This window comes from Lissotriton helveticus, chromosome 8, assembly GCF_964261635.1.
Source record: "Lissotriton helveticus chromosome 8, aLisHel1.1, whole genome shotgun sequence".
In the NCBI taxonomy this organism is placed as follows: Eukaryota; Metazoa; Chordata; class Amphibia; order Caudata; family Salamandridae; genus Lissotriton; species Lissotriton helveticus.
This window is the reverse complement of record NC_136069.1, coordinates 1,191,428,188-1,191,449,794: the sequence shown is the minus strand read 5'-3', so window position 1 is coordinate 1,191,449,794 and position 21,607 is coordinate 1,191,428,188. Positions and strand designations below refer to the sequence as shown.

The 21,607-nt window shown below is 44.6% G+C and overlaps 1 protein-coding gene across 1 annotated transcript in view; it reads left to right on the top strand.

Annotated features, from left to right (window-relative positions):
* The window catches only part of GCC2 (GRIP and coiled-coil domain containing 2), a 413,631-nt gene that overhangs the window by 138,214 nt on the left and 253,810 nt on the right, over positions 1 to 21,607 (top strand). Inside the window, exons 8-9 of the mRNA XM_078658140.1 lie at positions 20,987 to 21,087; positions 21,172 to 21,270. Of these exons, the coding sequence (XP_078514266.1) occupies positions 20,987 to 21,087; positions 21,172 to 21,270 (200 nt within the window). The remainder of the gene's footprint in view (positions 1 to 20,986; positions 21,088 to 21,171; positions 21,271 to 21,607) is intronic.

The following is a 21,607-nucleotide window of genomic DNA, read 5'->3' as shown; positions in this document are numbered from 1 at the left end:
GAGCCCATCAAGATTACTAGGGGCACCCGGCAAGGATGTCCCTTGTCTCCCCTACTATTCACCATAGGGATTGAACCATTAGCATGTCGCATAAGGCAGTTGCATAAAGACTGCGCTTTCCGCTACCTCCAACGCCAGATCTCCATATCACTATATGCAGATGATGTTACTCTATATGTTGTAGACCCTCAAAATAAATTAAATGCTCTATTATGTGAATTTGTGGTCTTTGGTAGACTGTCCGGCGTCGTAATTAACTGGGGAAAGTCACAGATCTTCCCGCTAACCCCAACAGTGATAGAGTTTCCATTGGACTTCCCCTTGGAGTGGTGCCACTCTGACATGCGATATTTGGAGATTCAGGTCTCTAAAGACAGAGAAGAGACATTGCGACTAAATTATGGTCCAGCTATCACTAAATTGATAGATACTATCACAAGATGGATCTCTCCCCCTTAGTCGATGGCCGGCAGAGTATCCCTCATTAAAATGATCATATTGCCCCGATTCCTATATTATTTTCTTAACATTCTTTATTACCCAGGTGCTTTCTTCTTTATAACTCTGAAATCGGAGCTGATTAGATTAGTGGGGGGGGGGGGGGTGGCAGCCACGGCTCAAATGGGCGGTCATGACACAACCATATGACAAAGGGGGCTTCGATGTGCCGGACCTTGAGGCATACTACCTTAGCGCTCAGGGCCATTACTTATTTCACTGGATTAAACCCACACGATATATGCCCCAAATAGCAGCTGAAGACTGGATTGCACACCCCATACCTCTGAATGGAATTGTATATGCTCATGCTCTGGACACTCCACCGACCACGGTATCTTGCACGATGGATGCTTGGCAAAGAGTTTTGCGTAGAGTACAGGCGCCAGTGTTGTATGCGAAGCATATGCCGCTCACATCTCACCCTCGAGTCGCACTGCTGCAGGAGGTGGGATTTCAGAGGATGTGTTGTATGCTTTGTGTCACCTCATGGGGAGACTTATTTACTGATGGGGAATTTCGAGATCGAGACAGTTTTCGGGTGAACATGTTCCCAATCCCCTGGAGGTCTTTTATTATATAAGACTGAAAGAAAGCATGAGGGTTCTGCTCCCTGATTACCCGAAAGAGCCGGACAGTGTAGGGCCCCTAAATGTGGTATTGACCAGTACGGATGGTACACACATGGTATCACACATATATACTAGTCTTCGCACACACACCCCGGAGGTGACGAGCGCAGCACGGAGACATTGGAATGAAGATCTAGGCAACAAAATAAGTGATGAGCAATGGGAATATTGCTGTGGACTCCCAGGGCAAATAACATCTAGTTGTCGCTTCAAAATCATACATTATTTATTCTTACATAGAATCTATTACACTCCGGTGCGCAAACATAGGTTTCACCTGGCGGATTCGGATTATTGTGAAAGATGTACACAACCCGGAGCTGGCTTCCTACACCTGGCATGGGACTGCCCTCAAGTAGGGATACATTGGGAGCAAGTGCATGATGCAATCGAACAGATGCTAGAGGCTAGGGCTCCTAAAGACCCACTGATATTGTTACTAGGCTACACCGCACAGACACCGAAGAGCGGCAGGACATTTCTGGATGTAGCGTTATTAATGGCCAAAAGACGTCTTGCCTGTAGATGGGGGAGAGGCCGTGCCCCTAAATTTAACAAAATGGGTTCAGGATATGGTATATTGCCAAGACCAAGGTAGGATTAATGCAGAAACTCAACCCCTGACATCTAAGCCCAAGGATATTTGGGGTCCACTACAATCCTACTTACTACGTCAAGCTGAAACGCCCGCTGAAGCACACCCCCCCGAAATGCAAAGTGAATGAGGGTACTGAGGGAAATTTTATTAGCCGTGGTAACGAACACAATGTTGATACCTAATAACACCTGTATGACATATATCGCCATGACAGCCTTATGTTAACATCGAAACTGTGGGAATGTGGTATAATTATTGAGAGCGCAAGGTCACAGACTAATTAATCATGTTGTTGACTGTGCTGATGTGCAACACCTGTATAATACTTATGTGGAGATGGTTTCGGATCCGCCTGCTATGATTATTGTTTGCATCCAATGCAATGTGTGGAATGTATGTTTTTGTTAAAAAAAACTAAAAATCAAGTTAAAAAAAATAAATGTAAGCTTCTAATAGGTTTATGGACCTAGTTCTGATCCTCGCTGAGCGGGAAATAACAATGCATTGAAAGGCCACTAGGGATCCCAGGCTGGCCAAATGGAGGGAAGCCCGTGTTAGGTGGCAAGGGATTGAGAGCGCTCTCTCAAGGTGTGAAGAGGGGGCGTGACACGATCGATGGAGCCCGAGACGGGCAGCATCTGGTGGATTGTCTCATGAATGCTGAGCCAGGCATCCCGAATGGGTCCCCGCTACTTGTGGACAGATTGGACGGGAAGACTGTTTAGGACCATTCACTCCCCGAGCAGTGCAGAGACTGTGAGGCTTTGTACATATTGGAGGACTGGGCAGCATGACCGGAGGCATGGGTTCGGGAAAGATAGGGTGGGGGTATGTTCTTTTGAGGCTGGGAAGGGCCATTCAGTACATTGCTACTGTAATCTGTGGTATTATACGTGGAATCTCTCCGCAATTCATGTACTGTGCGTATTGACACGAATATTCATGCTGTATTGGGGACGGTATTGTGTTGTTTATGACAATAAAATCAAAATTTGGTTTAAAAAAATTAATAAATGACTAGCTACTCGGGAAAAAGGAGCTCATTTTGTGGTGTCGGGTTCAAATCAGGCCTACATACTCTGCTAAACTCTCGAACGCCTTAGTATAGAAGTTGGCACGGACACTGGAAAAGGTAAAAGACAAGTTTATTAAGACCCCATGGGGTGGTGGTACATTCCTACAGCACCCTTCGGCAATGTAAGAAGTAGCACACCGAACATCGGTGCGCGACCTCTTTTATATAGTTTAATAGCAATAAAAAGATAGGCGGTTACAAGTTACACATTTTAGGTACATATAAGGTCATTTTTGGAACACAGCCAGCACGTGGGAGGAGTTCAACGGCACTGGTCAGTTAGTGTGAACATTCCTAAAGAGTGACCAGTTGATGCATAGTGCGCATGTGCGCTTGACCAGTACTAAAAATAGCCTGTTGCCGAGCAGAATAGTGACCATGGGTATCGAGAAAGGACGAAAGGGCACACTGACCACGAGGCAGCGTGTTCATAGGAAACGGAAGTCAGAGGGATTCAAAATGGCCCCCGTTCGTTTTGGTCAAGTTAACAGAAAAGACCGTGTAGCTGTGCTAAACGCTAACTCAGGAGCTGCCAAAACACGACAGACGGCCCTTTTAGCGTTTAGCAAAAGCTACCTCATAGTGGACGTAGTCAGAATGTTCATCCTCAATGTTAATAGCCATTATTTTCAATACTTCATCATTGATCAGTTTCTCTTGCTTATCAATAGCTCGTTTGGACGGAATACAGGCTGTGATACATACAGAACATAATGTAGGGCCACATTGAATACATAGACAAAGGAAAAATAGTACTCCAATAAAAACACAGAGAATCGTTAATAATTTCCAACCCCAAGTACTAAGCAGGGTCCAGAACCAACCAGAAAAGGTCCATGTTCCATTTTCTGGGTGGATCTCAGCAGCTATCTTATGTAATTTTGTAATCGAATCATATACAGAAGGTGAGTTATCTGGTACGTACACGCAACAACTACTTCCGATGACGCGGCATGCTCCACCTCTATCAGCTAGTATCACATCTAGAACCATTCGATTCTGGAGCGCCACAATTCTGGTAATTTGTAATTCCTCAGTAATATTCCCTAAAGCGGAGGCAGTTTCGTTAGCGACTGCTTCCACCACACGCGTAAGCCGCCTTATCTTCCTGCTATTCAGTGCAGCTCCTACGAATGAGAATAACCCCAAATTGAAATCTACATATTGTTGTAAAGTGGTATCAGTCTGGTCTATTTCATCAAGATCTACTGTTCGTTTGACCCTGTTTAGTATGAGATCATGGTACAGAACGTAATCATTGTGGTACATGGGAGGAGCAATAAATACAGGTGGTAATACAAAAGCTATATAACACGTTCCCAACCATCCCAATGGTAGACGATGGTATCCCTTATTTCCACAAATGAAATACGTGTTATGTGAAGCTACAAATGCAATTCCAATTGGTGTATCAAAGGTAAGTGTAATATTACATTCACTGCGGCCTACAGGGATTGTACCTTTATTTCTAATACACAAATCTGCTTTTGTATCAATGACTGTTATCATATGCGAGCTCGTCACATTTATAAGTCTTTGATTCGTATATACACGAGGTGTAGAAACATTGTCCGGACGGTACTCTTCCCATTCAAACTTAGTTCCTTCAGCGTGTGGATAGCCGTCTTTGTCGTTATAACATATTTTATTCAACCGAAAAAGTAGTCCACCTTTCGTTGGCCATCGCAGAGTAAAAAGAAGAGTGTACCAAGCATGACAAGAACCATTATGAGAAAACGGGAGAGGAATGAGTGGTGTTCCTCCCTTCTTCTGATGTCCGGGCAACATTCCACATACCCAACAATTGGACGTGTTGGTCATGTTATGAGTATGATGCAAAATCTTAATAAAGCTGTTATTCAAATAAGTCTGCCTATGTCTTTCTTCGTGAAAAGGCAGAGTGAAATGAAAATGTTCAGATGGACTTGGAGTGGTGGGCAGCAAATGTTCTCGTGCAGGAAACAACAGTTCTATAGTCCAAGCTAATACTGCGATCACCACTACGGTCAAGACAAACAAAACAACACCAAGAATTCTCCCTCTTCGTGTCGAAGGAGATGCCATAGTTCACAAAACAATACTCTTCAAGAAAACAACACTAAGCGGGAAAAAATAAAAACGATGGTTCTGAACCGAGGCTGCCGTTGATTTGTTCTCCGGGATTCAAGACGGGTGTCGCTACACTGGGCAGAACTGATCCCCCCCCCTTGATATTCCCGGCTTCCGTTTCACAAACCTCAGAGCGGTTACCAACCAGTTTCAAAAACACAAAAGGAATCTTATTTCCTGGGGCGTAGATTGTACTTCACTTTATCAGAAACAACGTGGTCCGGGAAGGCTCCCTCCAATTCATCAGGCGTGACAGCTGGGCTCTTTTCTGTATCCAAAATCTTTCTGTAGTCTGATAGCACCACAGGGCTCACCAGATCCGGAGAGACACTTCGGCAGTGCGTTGAATGTATCCACCGCTTCTTGTTAGTGACTCTCACAGCAGTTCGCGTAGCCAGCAGCACTTGCTCAGGGCCATGCCATCTCGGTTCCAAACTGCTGGATCGTTCAAATACTTTGACCATCACGTGGTCCCCAGGGCGGAGATCGTGAGCCTCACCAGTGGAGTTATCAGGGAGCGCCTCTCGAACCTGTTGATGGATAGAAAGCAAATCATTTGTTAATCGTGCCAGATAATCGTTCATCATTATACAAGGCATATCATGTATCAAACGAGGTTTTGGAACTCCCCAAATATTCATAGGCCTTCCAAACACCACTTCGTAGGGTGTGAGGCCAGATCGAGAATGTGGTACTGACCGAATGGACAGTAATGCCAGAGGCAAAGCGTCCGGCCATTTCAGAGATGTAGATGCCACTATCTTTGCTAGCTTCAGCTTCAGAGTTGCATTGTATCGTTCTACTAACCCTGCTGATTGTGGATGAAAGACAGCATGGAATCGTTGCTTGATTCCCAATCCTTTCAGGACGTATTCCACTACTTTTCCAATGAAATGAGGGCCATTATCACTCCACATAAGTTTACAAACACCGTAGCGCGGGAAGTACTCCTTGAGTAACACCTTAGCTGTTGTCAATGCTGTATTGTCTTTCGTAGGGTAAGCCTCAATCCATTTGCTGAAGGCACACACCACTACTAGGACATACTTGAGATTATTACAGCGTTCCAGCTGGATGTAATCCATTTGTAGTACTTCGAATGGTGCAGTAGGTGGAACAAACCCTCCTTTAGGAGTATGAGTCCCTTGTCCAGGATTGTGCTGCAAACATATCAGACAGGTCTGCACTACTCTCTTAGCCGTGCTAGCAATGTCAGCATTTTCCCAAACTCGTGTAAGCAATTTAGTAATTGCGAGAGCTCCAATGTGTGCCAGCCCGTGTGTCATTTGCACCATTGTTTGTAAATAGGCCATGGGTAGTTTCCATCTCTCCATATCTTTACTACGCCAGCAACCCTCATCATCCAATACTCCTTCAGTGGCCCATTTCATACGTTCTGCCTCAGATGCTGACTTCTGTATATCTAGTATTTCTTCTCTAGCATCATGCCACCGCTCAGCTTGTGACTTCACCACATACATGGGGAAATTATTTTGCAGCATAGCGGTCTCTCTCGCAATGCGGTCTGCGAAAGCATTGCCTTGCCCTATTTTGTCCGTCACCTTTTTGTGTGCACTACACTTGACTATTGCAACTTTCTTTGGGCATAACAGTGCATTCAGGAGATCGCGTACCAACTCTCCATGCATGATGTGTACTCCGTGTGAAGTCAGGAATCCTCGTTCCTTCCAAAGTAGGCCAAAATCATGCACTACTCCAAAAGCGTAACGACTATCCGTGTAAATGTTCACACATAGCTCAGCACTTAACTCACATGCTTTCGTTAAGGCTATCAATTCAGCTGCTTGAGCCGATTTCTGGGGTATTCGTGCTGCTTCTACCACGGTCTTAAGTGTCGTGATCGCATAAGCTGCGGAAGTCGTACCATCTGGTAACCTCACACACGATCCATCAACCCACAGTTCCCCATCTACATCTGGAAATGGCGTATCCTGTAAATCGATACGACCCTTTGTCTGTTCCTCAGTCAGAAAAACACAATCATGTTGTTCTTCCTTCTGGGTCTCAGCAACAGGATCCGGCAGTAAAGTAGCAGGATTTAGTGTCGCACATCGCTTTAGTGTGATGTGCGGCGCCAACAATGTTAGCTCATATCCTGTCAAACGGGCACTGGTTAGATGCTGCGTTTTTGTTTGATTCAGTAACGCATCTACCGCATGGGGAACTAGCACCAACAATTTGTGTGACAAAACTATTCCCTCACTTTGTCGTATCGCAACTGCTGTTGCTGCAACTGCTCGAAAACATCCAGGCAATCCTCGAGCCACAGGGTCGAGTACCGCCGAGAAGTATGCACAAGGCCTCTGTTTGTCTCCGTGTGTCTGCACTAACATTGACAATGCGCACCCATCCTTCTCGTGTACATATAATGTAAAGATCTTCGTGTAATCAGGTGTACCCAACACTGGTGCAGAACAAAGAGCTTGTCTCAATTGCTCAAAAGCATTCTGACATTCATCCGTCCATTCAATGGGAATCGGTGTATCTTTAGACAACAATGCCAACAATGGTTTAACGATATGTGAAAAACCCAATATCCATTGCCTACAAAAAGACGTCAAACCTATAAAGGCGCGAACATCCTTCTGAGTGCGAGGGACTGGAGTATCTAGGATTGCTTGAATTCGATCTGGTGTCAATGCACGGCCCTCCTTAGACAAAAGATGACCGAGGTAGGTCACCTTTGGTCTACAATATTGTAGCTTTTTCTTCGAAACTTTATGATTATGTTTGGCCAGGAAGGAAAGCAAAGAAAAGGTACTCTTCTCACATTGTTCTGGCGTGTCTGCAGCAAGTAAGATATCGTCTACATATTGAATGAGAACCACTCCCTCTTGTAAGTCAAAGGAATCAAGCTGTCTTTTTAATGCCTGACTATAAATGCTAGGACTTTCAGTATAGCCTTGAGGAATTCGACAGAATCTGTACGATTTATTATTTAATGTAAAGCCGAATAGATATCGACTGTCAGGATGTACAGGGATCGAAAAGAAGGCATTCTTCAAATCGATAACTGTAAAAGTAGTTGCCGTCGATGGAACCAACGTAAGCAACGTGGTGATGTCAGACACCACCGGGTACTGAGGCACTACTATCTTGTTTATTTCCCTCAAATCAATAATGAAACGGTAAACCTTAGCATCTGTATCTCTTTTAAGAATCGGTAAAATTGGGCTATTGCAAACATTGCAGGGGACTTCCTCAACTACTCCTGCCAAAATCAAATCGTTCACAATGTGCATCAAAGCAAGTTCTCCTTCTCTGGAAATCTTATATTGTGGGACACGTGGTAGAGATACTCCCTCCTTTACAGTAATACGTACTGGAGGGATTAACATCTGCCCCACATCCGTGTCAGAAGTGGCCCACAACGTGTTTGGTAAGGAGGCCAATACTTCAGATTCATGGAGAAAACACACTCGCTCAAAGTCTGGGTAATTCTCATTCAACACAACTCGCACTCCTTCTGGGGCACAGCGAATAGTAGCTCGAAAGTGTTTTAACATATCGAGTCCAATAATATTATCTGGTGTATTTGGAGACAACAAAAAGGGACATGGGGCAGCAAATTTATCAACATGAAATGCAACTGGTTGAGACAATGGGCTAGAAGTAGGTGTTCCATCGAACCCTATTGCTGTAATTACCTCGCCAGACAGGGGAGCCCTTGGAACCAAGTATTTGGACAAAGCGCTACGAGTAGCTCCTGTATCGACCAGAAATTGATCAGTGGAACCCAGAACATGTGCTTCTATGTATGGACCCCTTTGATCAACTGGTACCTCAACCGATTCCACACCCCATCCTACGCAATCCTATGCATAATGCTCATCCCGTGGTTCAGCAGGACCACCCTCATTTATCTGATATTGATTGCGGTTATCAAACGTATTATAATCAGACTGACCACGACCCCTTGCTCCATATCCTCCACGATCATTCGTACCATAGCCTCCTCGATCATTCGTGCCATAACCTCCTCTTGACCCTCCATAATAATTCCTAGACCTTCCACTTCCTCGTCCCCTCAAATTACGCTGCTCTTGAAACACCGGACAGTCTGCAATCCAATGCCCAAACTGTTTGCAGTATGCACATTGATTCACAGAAATGTCAGAACGAGGGGGAGGAGCATTACTGTATGATCCTCGCCCTCCTCTGTTATTTCCTCTCGTAGCCTGAACCTGGGCTAACATTACCTTCGTCTTCAAATCCTTTGCTTTCTTTTCACTACTTTCTTTCGCCTCTAATTCCTGTCTTTCATAATATTGAGCCATAGTCAATAAAGAAGCAGGGGTTGCTGTGGTCCATGAACTTTCACTCGCTTTCAATTGTTTCGCAATCTCCGGTAGGAGATTAGCCACATACTTATCAACGAATAAATGCCTGCCAGTATCTTCTGTCAATAATTGACCACTGTAATCATGGAACGCTTCCTCGAAGCGAGAGAAAAAATCGGAAACTGATTCATCCGCTTTCTGCTTACAAGAGGCTAATATAGTCCAATCAATCTTTTTAGCGGGAGCAAGAGTCTTTAGTTTTGTTAGTATGGCCCCTGGAAGGTCTAATATTAATTGACACGGCTTACATGCTGGTTCTCTATCTAAATCAGCCTGAACAAGATCTTTCCAAGTGGCCCCGAGAGTCGTGAGGTCATCAAACCTACGAATCGCTCTCCACATATCAGGGGGCAATATCAACCCGAAAAATAGATCAATATCAACTAACGTCATGATACATGAAGAAATTGCACTTTCAACATTTTCATAAAAAGCCGCAGGGTTTTTACGGGGATCAGGTAAAGCATTCTTAAGCGCCATGACATCTGCTCTATTCCAAGGCGTATAAACCCAATTATATACAAAATACCCTTTCGCGTCTTTGGATCTTTTATCATCATCTGTGCCATCCCCTTTATGAGGGACATATAAAGGCGCAGCTTCTCGCATAGGTCTAACATTAATCGCAGCGATCTTATCTGTTTCAAAGATAGGGCATTCTTTGGATATCCCCGTCGCTCCGGACGTAGACGAATTCTTCGACTTTTCCAACTCCCGTAGTCGTGTCGCCTCATTACGCAGTTCAATCAAACGCTTGAAGAAGTCGTCCGCATCTGAAAGAACAAAAAGACCTTTACGAAAATTCTCACGATCCTTGGATATCTCCTTTGGTTCTAACTCGAGAGAATATTTTCTATACCGCTCAACAACTTCATCTCCAAAATGATCTAAAAAATACAGTCGTTCCTTATCAGGCCACTGTTCCATTTGTTCAGTAACGTCAGAAACAGTAACAGTATTAATATTTAGTTTTCGTGCAAATGAACGTAATTCCGCAGCTCGTTCCGCATGTAACCTGGTACGCTGTGTTCGATCACTATCCTCGTCCGAGTCCTCATTCGGAGCCGTAGGTACGACGTACGGAGGCGGACAACGATCTAGTAATGAAAAATCATCTGTTTCATTAGTAAGGACTGGATAAAAAGGACGCCTGATAGGGAATTGACCATTAACCTGTAAATTGCGTTCTCGTCTCTCCCTCACTTTCTTTTCCTGTAATTCCTTCTCCTGTAGCTGTAAAGCTTTGTCATGTGCAGCCTTCCGCTGCACTTTCTCCGCCAAGGCTTCCTCACGCTTCGCTCGTTCACGCACCTCTTTCTCCCACATACGCACACAATCAAACATATCTTGTCTAGACCTTCGCTGAAACAAACACTGCTCTACATACTGTACCTTTCGAAGGTCAAACGACCCATATAGCGGCCACTGTAATTCACGATCAGTCTTAGTATACTTATGCCATAATGTATTATACATTATAGGTGGAATACCGAATTTGACATACATTTCACGATTTGGAGTCCCCTCTGGGGGAGCCGGCTGCTTTTCACTTAATCGATAATTGGTACCATTTTCAGAACAGCACATCCTACGGAGTGTGCTAAAAACAGGCATGTTCCAAAAAGTACCACGAAAATGTGATACTACAAAAATGTCACCTAACGCGGTGTACCGTTCAAATCAAATAAATCAGAGAAATATCCCTACATGCCTGCCTATGTGAGGTGCACTTCACATATTCAAATTCAAATTCAAAGATTCAAAACGTTAGCTAACAAATTCAAATTCAAAGTTTCAAAAAGCCACAGTAAGTGTCAGTAGACTACCTCACCGCTCAAAAGCTTACCAAATATTTTCAACCGTCCAAAGTCCAACTGCCAAGTTCTGTGGTCAAATCAGCCAAAACGGCACATCACGACAATCCAAGATCAGAATCTCAGTCGAGGACCGGCGCCACCTGGGAGGTCAGATCGGAAGGAAGGGAAAACACACCGTGGGTGCCAAGACTCGGGTCACTCAGTGGCAGCGTACGCGTCCATGGCGAGTTTCCTGACCTTCGTCACGACCTCTCCTTCGGGCATCCGAGTCACCGATGAGTCCCTTCGTGGTCGCCAATTGTGGTGTCGGGTTCAAATCAGGCCTACATACTCTGCTAAACTCTCGAACGCCTTAGTATAGAAGTTGGCACGGACACTGGAAAAGGTAAAAGACAAGTTTATTAAGACCCCATGGGGTGGTGGTACATTCCTACAGCACCCTTCGGCAATGTAAGAAGTAGCACACCGAACATCGGTGCGCGACCTCTTTTATATAGTTTAATAGCAATAAAAAGATAGGCGGTTACAAGTTACACATTTTAGGTACATATAAGGTCATTTTTGGAACACAGCCAGCACGTGGGAGGAGTTCAACGGCACTGGTCAGTTAGTGTGAACATTCCTAAAGAGTGACCAGTTGATGCATAGTGCGCATGTGCGCTTGACCAGTACTAAAAATAGCCTGTTGCCGAGCAGAATAGTGACCATGGGTATCGAGAAAGGACGAAAGGGCACACTGACCACGAGGCAGCGTGTTCATAGGAAACGGAAGTCAGAGGGATTCAAAATGGCCCCCGTTCGTTTTGGTCAAGTTAACAGAAAAGACCGTGTAGCTGTGCTAAACGCTAACTCAGGAGCTGCCAAAACACGACAATTTGACAAGCGAAGAAGTTAGGGAAATGTAAGCGGTCGAAAGGACAGGATAGAAAAGACACTAAAAATTAAGAGTTGTATTCTGAAACAAGTGCAAAAAAATGTAACCGTGCATTTTGAAGTATGTGCGGAGCTCGAAAAGATTCTAGATGTTCTCAATGTCTAAGTTTTGGAGAGAGAACCAAAGTGAAGAGCTGCATCTGTTCTCTGCGTAGGTTCATTTCCCTTAGCATGTGTTTGTGTGCACGTGTAGCATGCGTCTGCCTAAGAGAGAGAGCGAGAGAATCACAGACAGACAGACACACACACTTTTCTTTGTATGTTGGTGTGCACTCACGTGTTGTATCAGAAGAGTAAGAATGTCTTAGGGGCCTCTCAGTTACCCACATGAATTTCATCCCCAGTGCTAGGTAAGGATGGCTCCTCCTGTGTCTTATTCTGAACACTTTCAAATGCAAGTTTTTCATACTACCAGGGCTGTAGAAGAATTGCCAAAAGGCTAAAACACTCAAGTGCTTTTAAATACATGCCTGGTAGCAGCGAAACTGAAACAAAAGTGTAATTGTGGAACACTTCTTCCCTGCAGGCAATGGTGCCCATGAAGATAACACCACTACTAGACGTTTTTGAAAGGAGACTGCTTCCAATCTAGAGAGACATTTTTTTTTTTGCTTGTCCAGTCCCAAGAATAGATGGTGCTCATTTTTTGCCAGTGCTTAGTTTGTAAAAGAATCAGTACCAGGGCTAAATGTTTTGCTCAAAAGCTTCGAGGTTAAGTGTAGAGCAGCAAGGCTGCCTAGTCGTGATTACCTATCATGCCTCTTTAATCCACCACCAGCCACTTACTTCCTGCCTGTTTATTTCACTCTTCCAGGTTTGTTTTCATTCCCTCCTTTTACAGTTTTTTCCATCTTTTGCTTCCACCTCCTTTTCTCCCTTTTATGCTTTTCGCTGTTTTTTTTCTGGATCAAAGTCGATTGTGGAAAAAGTAAGGGCCAGTCCCCAAAAATGAGTGCCAGTGGGCCCCACCTGCACCCACTGGCTCAAGTTATGCAATATGCTTTGCCCTCCCAAATTAAAGCAAGCACCTTGAAAAAAGATTGTATTTTTAAAAGAATGGAACACAAACAGAGATGGCAGATGCAGGATGAAGAGAACCTTTAAGATCAATCCCTTTTTTTAAATGATTTAACTTAAAACAGTTGTTCGTATCACATTCAAACAGTATTTGCTGTACCTTTTATGCTAATCGGGAACAATTACCAGGTTCTCAGTTCCCATAGTGCAATTTCCATCATTAAATAGCATTAACTAGGATATCTGCTGAGCCCAGGATAAATGCTGATGTTCAATTGATAAACAGCATGTGAAGCATAAGAAAGGAGCTTCTCAAAGTGCATCATTAAGGAAGGCCAGAAGGCTAACTTTTGCAAACTAAGGACCAGGGCCCACACTGCACCACTGGAGAAATCTAAAATGTTCGAAATTTTCAAACAATTGCATCGAGAACAAATTAAATATGCAGACAGTAAATGTAACATCCATTAAATCTGATGGTACAATCCTTGTACATTTAAAACATAAAGACAGATGTTTCCAAAATTATATAAATAAAATATCACGGAATAACCCAATGCATTTCGGGGACAGAAACCCATCATCAGGGGAAAGTCCTAAGCGTTTAATCACATTCTTTGACTTAGTCTTCAATTGCCGCCTGCCGGAACGAAAATTAAGTGGGTGTCAGAATAAGCAACAACAACATCATATAAAGTTCTAGCTATCTGTTTCTGCATCCACTGTGGAATGTAGTGTGCAACTTTCATCGAGATCACCCTTTGAGTGTCTAGTAACGAAAGCGTAACTCAGTGACTCAGACATAATCAAAAGTGCCACACCTCAATAAAAAGAACGCATGCGTGCCCCCCAAGCATCAGGATTCAGAAAAGCCAAAGTGAAATTGTGTGTGATAGAAAAGAAAACCAAGTGATGTTTCACGAATAAACAAAAAGTGTGCATCGTATTTCGAATGTGAATCTTACCGATTCTAAAGGTTCAAGATAGCCCTAAGACAAAGTATGTGTGATTGAAATGAGAATCGGGAAAGGTATCGTGGATAAACAAGAAGTACGCATCGCGTTTATAATGTGAATCTTACAGTTGAAAAATTCGAGCGATGTATAACAACTGTAAGAGCAATGTGAAAAGCACAAGTCCGCTGAAGTGTACGGTAAAGCCCGCGAACGTGCTCATAACACCATGTGACCCAGAATCAAATTCTTACCCGTGAAGTGTACTTCTCGGTTAAGCCTGCAAAAAAGGGAATGATACTAATACTAAAGGCACTCTTGATCCCAGAGGGATACTGCAAAAGTGCAAATGCAATCTTCTACACTCACCGTCGTTTGCTGAGTGCAACGTTCAGCATAACGTGACCCCGTGCTGACGTTAGGACGCGAGAGCATCCAGCTCGATTTAAATATACCCTGGCTGTGCCGGAGGAGAAAAGGAGAATTCAAGCGCGTCATAACTTTTTTGACACACTAATCACAAGTGTGTCTAGGATATGCCTGCTCTTACTGAACAAAATAAAACATGTGCTGGCCCGACTTGAATGACGAATACGTGTGAATGAACTCGAAAAATAAAAGCAAGTCAGTAACGTTAAAAAGTCAAAGTACCTGTCTAAAAGTTACAGATGTTTAAGAAATGTGTATGGGTGTGAGATTATTGACAGTGGGTGCAGAGACAGATGTACAATCAGCCAAACAATACGCTAGCACATAAGCTTGTGTAATAATCTAAAGAAAACATATCATTTTATAATGGTCATTCAGAAATTTCGGGATGATTGTTCTGAGATATTTAATCCAAAAAGTTTCCCACGTGCTAGTAATGTGTGAAAATCCTTGTTGGTATGTGTTGGTATTTTTTCTAAGATGGTAAATCTGAGTTGTGGAATGGTATGACACATGTTTATCCAATGGGCAGCTTGGCTTGAGTTGCTGTTTTTCGTGCGTATCATACTTTTATGTTCGATAATTCCAGTTTTTATTTTTCTAGATGTTCTGCCCACATATGTCAAGCCGCACTGGACTAAAAAAGTCATAGTACGGTGGGCGGTTCACACGTGGGTTTGGCGATGTGGCAGAGGAACAGTCCGCCACTGCACTACTCATAATCCTAATGTTTAACATTCCACTGCCACCTTACAGTATTTATTTTAACTGCATTTAATCCATTTATAGGTATAGTATCTAAATACTGTATTAGATCACATTTAAAATGTTTGACACCACCTCCCCGGTGCCAATTGCGATCTCTTTTTTTTAAAAAGAGGGGGGGTTGCGCAGCCCCCTTCTTGGGCAATATACGGCCTTGGGGCTGGCCCGTGCAGTATATACGACCGGGGGGGGGCAATAATTGCCCAGGTGACTGCTACCCCCAGGGCTGGCACCTTTCAACTCCTGAGCTGCCCACCCTCGGGAGATAGCCGTTTGCTTTTGTGACCGGTCCCGCCAAGCAAAAGCAAACACTGCCCTTCCAGGAAGCAGGAGCTGTCAAAATGCTTCCACTTGTTAGAAGCTGAGTTTTCATCTCTTTCCCTACCCGCAAACATGCTACACTACAAGCTGGGCCCTGGGGGATGGGGTCCCCTGGCTGAAAATCGTTCTGGGAGGGGGCTGCGCGGTCCACCTCCCTTATTTTAAAAAGGGGGGGCAGGCCCTGGGGTATGGGGTCCCCGTGGTCGAAATAATCCTGGGAGGAGGGCCCCTGGCCTCCCCTCACTTTGAAAATAAATAAATGGTCGGGCCACAGGGGGATGGGATTCCTGCGGCCAAAATCGGCCCATGGAGGGGGAGCACACACGGCCCCATCACCATTTAATAAAGGACTGGCCATGGGGGATGAGGTCCTCGGAGTCCAAAACGGCCCAGGGAATAGAGGTCCGCATGCCCCCCTTCCCTAAAAATAAAAAAATAATACCAAAAAAACTCGGCAGCTTGCTGGAGGCTCCGCCCCCTTTTTCAACCACTCTGCAAGCGCACCTTCTGGTGTGCTGCTGGTTGGGGAATAATTTCCACTTTACTCCTGAGGGCCTCAGGACTAAATTGGACTTCTTCCCCCCAACCAGTAGTTCGCCAGGAGGCACGTTTGCAGAGTGCCGGAGAGAGAGGGCCTAGCCTCCGAAGTCCTCTCAGCAATCAGGCTGTGTGGGACTTACTGGAGGTAACCGGAGGGGTAGTTGGCCCCCAAGGCCCCTGAAGATCCAATGGGACTTCATCCCCCCACAAGGAGGCACTTTTGCAAAGTGGTGGAGATCCCGCTGTGGTAGAAATTCACAGAAATAAAACAAAGGTTGCACAAACGTTCGAGTTAGCCTCAGGTTTCACTCTTACAAAGCCAGTGAAATTCAGCTGAGCTAACTGTAACTTGCACCCCGGCAATGAACTGCTTAGGACCTCACATATTACATTACTCTTGACTTGGTCAGTGACATGACTGAAAACATCACTCGTGACATCATCCACAAAATCACTAACGCACCCATCACACCCCCATGGAACCTTTCATAGACCCACACAACCATTTGCAAACCGAATCTCAGACCAATACTAATACTTACACACCCACTCACTGATTCATAGATCTACACATAAATCCACTCACTCATACACCCACCCACCCACTCGCTAATACAGCCAGTGATGCATCCACTCATACACCCATACTGCCACTCATACACTGTCAGTCACCCATAGAGCTACTCACAGAACCAATCTCTCACCCATAGTCAATCATACATCCACTTACTCAACCATACAGTTACACATACCCACTTACTTACTTACTCACTCATATATCTACTAACACATTCTCACTCACCTATACAGTCACTGACACATTCACTCACTCACTCACCCACCCACCCATACTTTTGTTTTTACATTACCTGACTCCTAGAGAGAAGGCAGAGTACTATGTCTGGGTTTTCCTCACAGTTTCCCTACAATATTGATGGGTGCAGTTGTGGAAACTGTCAAACGTTATTACTGTTAGTTTGATGCTTCTTTGCAGTTGATACCAAGTGATATTCGTCCAGTAAAAAATAATTGTGACCTCTATTGTGTGTACATGTAAACTGCTAGATATGCTGTGCCTTTTTTTATGTGAGGGTGTTAGTGTGCGTGCCTGTATCAATATACCAACACTGCTATGTTGTGGTACAGTCCTTTAATCTTACAGCAAGCCTGCTTAGACAGTTTTAGCTCTTATCTTATCAACGTTTTCATATAAGTGGATGATATGGTATTCCTTTTCAGTGTAATAGTTATTATTATACACTGCATAATGAATCGGAAATTGTACGTTTATTGCCTAGACTTGCCTTTCCGTCTTGAAGCATCCTCCATAGATGGTTGGTGTGTTGTATTTTGATGTGTTTATAATAAATGTTGAAAGAAGTAAAATGAATTGCAGTGTTTCATTTCCATATAAGGTATTTTCTGCATATGTGGCGGATTCTTTACAGATAGGTTTATGGTTTTTAGGTCTCGGCTAGCCGCGCGAAGCGCGTCTCCGCCGAGCCCCTATTGTTGCCATGTGAGCTTCCCAGGAGACAATCCTGGCCGCGCGCATCGCCTTGGAGGCGATTCCAAAGTGCCACGCGCACGTGAACGAGCGCTGCGGCCAGGCGCTGTCTCCTAGGAAGCTCAAAACACCACACACATGCATGCACATACACACACAGACACACACGCCGTCGTACACATCATACACACACACACACGAGTGCACCGAGCCCCCCCCCCCCTCTTTTCAACTTACCAGTTCAATGTAGAGGGACTCCGCTCTCCTTCTGGCGTCCCGAGACGCTTTCACTCCGCCTGCCTTCTTTTCCGGTGCAGATGCAGCCCCGCCCCCGTCACAGGCGACTTTGCCTGACTTCCGGACACATCGCGGAAGGAGTTTGTATAGCTGAGTTTAAAAACATTTTAACTTTTTTTTTTAATTGGGCGCCACCTAGGTCAAAGGAGAGAGGATTACCTCAGCGTGCATGGACATGAACTCCAAAGCCCCGAATGCACCCAGCAAACAGAAACTAATCACTGCTTGTCCAACAAGGTTGATGGCAATGCCTGCCCTGTCCCTACTGTGCACATTAAACCGCCAACGTGAGAAAAATTGCACACAAAAAACTTACAGCCACTTTGCAGAGGATTTGTTTTATTTTATTTATTATTTGCACAAGAACCCGTGTCCCATGTAGACACGAGGGAATGTAGATACGAGGGAACATCGCCAGCCTGCCTGGTAGGCAGAGACAAGCTGCAGAGGGACTTCTTGCTGCACGGAGCTAAAGTGTGTGAGACCGCGACGCCTCGGAATGCCAGGTTGGATACTTTTCTCATGATAAAAGGCCTAACAAGTGCCGCATTCCTCCCAGCGCCCTCCCTCTTCCCCACAGAAAGGTATGAAAGCCTCCGTAGAATGCACCCTGCTCCGTGATGTAAGCGCCGAGGTATCTTGGAAGTACTCGTGTTGGAGCTGTGGGTAGTTTAGTAGTAGTTTTAATTCTTTTTGCATGCTTGCTTAATGCTTCCTAGAGCACGCAGGTAGAGTTGTGAATTGTGTACATTTGTGGCAGTCGAATTTTCTCAAAGTCTAGGAGTGGTGAGGACGGCTGGCGCCCCAGTCTGCCAGGGGGTATTGAGAGCGGGGTTCTCTTTAGATCCGTAGTGGTCGCCTGTTCCATTGGGACTGGTTATGGGAGCCTCGCTGGCATCTTTAATGTCCTTGCATTCCATTGGTGGAATGCTGGTTTCTGTGGCTTATTCTGCCGACTGTTAGAAGTGCCATGCATGGCTGCTTGACACTGGAGTTTCACTGCGCTGCCCTGGGTGTTCTCTCGTGCAGCTGCACCTTTCAGTAGTGAGCAATCCTACTACAGTGTATCTACAGCAGACTGTTGAGTGCATGTAGGAGCGTCCAGTGCAGTCTAGTCCATAATGATAGTACGGACTCTGGTTCTTCCCCATGGCTGAGTGGGGTGCTTGGCAGGATCGGTTAGTGAGTTGTGTACATTCAGCGAGATGTCCACGTCTTAAAAATTGAGTAGACTAGTTATTTTTGGATGGGTGTGGGGTGCCCCCCCTCCTCCTTGCTAGTCTGTGCCTTACTTTGCAGACTGTGTGTATTTATTGGTGCTGCTGGCAGGCGGCTGTAGTGTTCCTGCTTATATTTGCATGCATTACAAAACTGGGCAGACTCTGTTTGCCATTCTACAAGCCCCGTCTTACCCCACTCCAGTGAAAGGTGTGGCTCGCAAAAATCTATTTTTCCGTTCGTTCTTCGAGGAGAATAGGCAGCATTGGCTCCTTTATATGAGAGGAGGTGGGCAGGGAGTAACGCAGCTCTTTGTTTCCTTATTTGTAATGCAATAAGTTTTGTTTAGAAGATGGCGTCTTCCCAGCTTATTGGCACTTTTGCAGGTGGCTTTCCTTAAGATATCCAGTTGTTCTGGTATGTGTGGCGATCTCCCATGTGCTCTCGTGAATGGTATTGCCACCTTTAGTCAAACTTACTGTGCTAACCGTGTCGCCTCCATATTTACTTTTTCCTATTAGCCCATTCTCTCATCACATTCATTCAATCAGTCTCCTTATTTCCTCTTACCAAATAATTTCACTTGTGTACAGCTTCTATCACCTGTCTTATTCCTCTTACTTCTCCTCTCATAACACCCTATTTTTTTGGTATAGAGGCAGTTTCTCTCTCTTCTAGCATATCGTTCCACAGTCTCTTTTCTCCTTCTTCTTAGCTTTTCGTCTATCATGTGTGTCTTTAATTATTATTGTACCCACCAATGTTTTGCTCCACTTTGTGTCTCCATTATACATGTTTTGGGTTTTACTTCACCTGCATTCAGTGTCTCTCTTCCCTATTCATCTCCAGTGCCTCTCTCATTCTCCCCCATCCATACTCCAGATTCTTAAAATAAATTTTATACTCGGCAAAAGTAAAATAAAATTGTCATTTTCAAAGTCACCAGTTCTAACTTTAACAATTGCGAGACCTATTGCATTTTACCTGTCGCCTGCCCAAGATCAGGAAGCAGGCACACCGAACCGGCACCTCCTCACCACTTCTTGTCAGCCAATAGCAACCCCCATGCCCAGCATACACAGAGAACTACACTGCTATGGCACAGCACTACCAACTGCCTTCCTTCCTGCCCCTAAACTGTTACCCCGCGGTGCAGCCACAGGACAGTGGCTACATTGCCTGTGTCTGCCCCACAACACGTTGTTCCTGCCATGGTGGTTTCCCACAGCTGGGTGCAGTTAATAAGTACAGGGACACACGCACAACGAGGGAACCGAGTCCCCCCCCCCCCCAGTCCGCCGTCACACACATGCATACACACACACGCGCACGCACACACACACACGCACACACAACGAGGGAACCGAGTCCCGTCCCCCCCCCCCCCAGCCCTTTTCAACTTACCTGGTGAATTCTGAGGGACTCCGCTCTCCTTCTGGCGTCGCAAGACGCTTTCACTCCGCCTTCTCTTCCGGTCCGGATGCAGCCCCGCCCCCGTCACAGGCGACTTTGCCTGACTTCCGGCGAGGCTGCTGGGCTCGATATTAGGGACCCAAAGATATGCGGCATCGCAGAATAAGAACGAACGTGGTACAGGTAGGCTTTTATTTATTTATTAGTTTTTACTTTTATATAGCGCAAACTTTACCCGCAGGTATCAGAGCGCTTTAAATCAGCATGCTTATAACAAGCAACACTAGCACTCTATATTACTGCCAACTTTGCTTAGCATAAGCAACAGCTAACCATTCACAAACAATGTTTATATACCAATTGCAAATTAAAAAAAAATTAATGCAAAGCATTGTCATTTACAATGCCAGTAACTCAAACTTTAATGCTGCGAGACCTATTGCATTGTAAATGCTTGTTGTTTGTGTTGTAATTGTGTGCATTTCTTGTTCCTTTTTGAATAGTAAATCTGGAAAAGATATCCAAAGAGAAGGAAGAAAAGTTGAATAAGTTTAAAGGAGTTGCTGTTAAAGCAAAAAAAGAATTGGATTCCAGCAGAAAGGAGGTAAAGCTAGGCTACAGTCAACTTTTTTCTTTCACTGCATAATATAACTGTTCTCACATCAGTTGCCTATGCTTTTTTAAATAGGTTCACGCTCTCAAAGAAGACTTGGAGTCAGTGAAAAATGAGAAAAGCCAGCTGTCTACATCCTTAAAGGAGCTTATTCAAGGAGCAGAAAGCTATAAAGTAAGATCGACAGACATTAAAAGTATTTTCTGGGTGACTGCAAAATGGTAGTCTTTTACACTCTTACCAGTGCTGGCAAAAAGTGGTTCATTTCTTTGTCATTGTCTGTTTAATACATGTAACTGCAATAGAATTAATAAAGATCACCTCCTATATTTCACGTATTCTTCTTGCAGGCTAAATGAGCTTACAGGCTAAAGGAGCTCCCTATAGAAAAAGATTGAAAGGCTTTTGGCGCAAGACAAAACTAAACAATATAGAAAGGCCTAGATGCACATGCTTCATTGCCCATTCATTGAGCAGGCAGTACCCCAATGCACAAGCTCTTGCTTTTTAT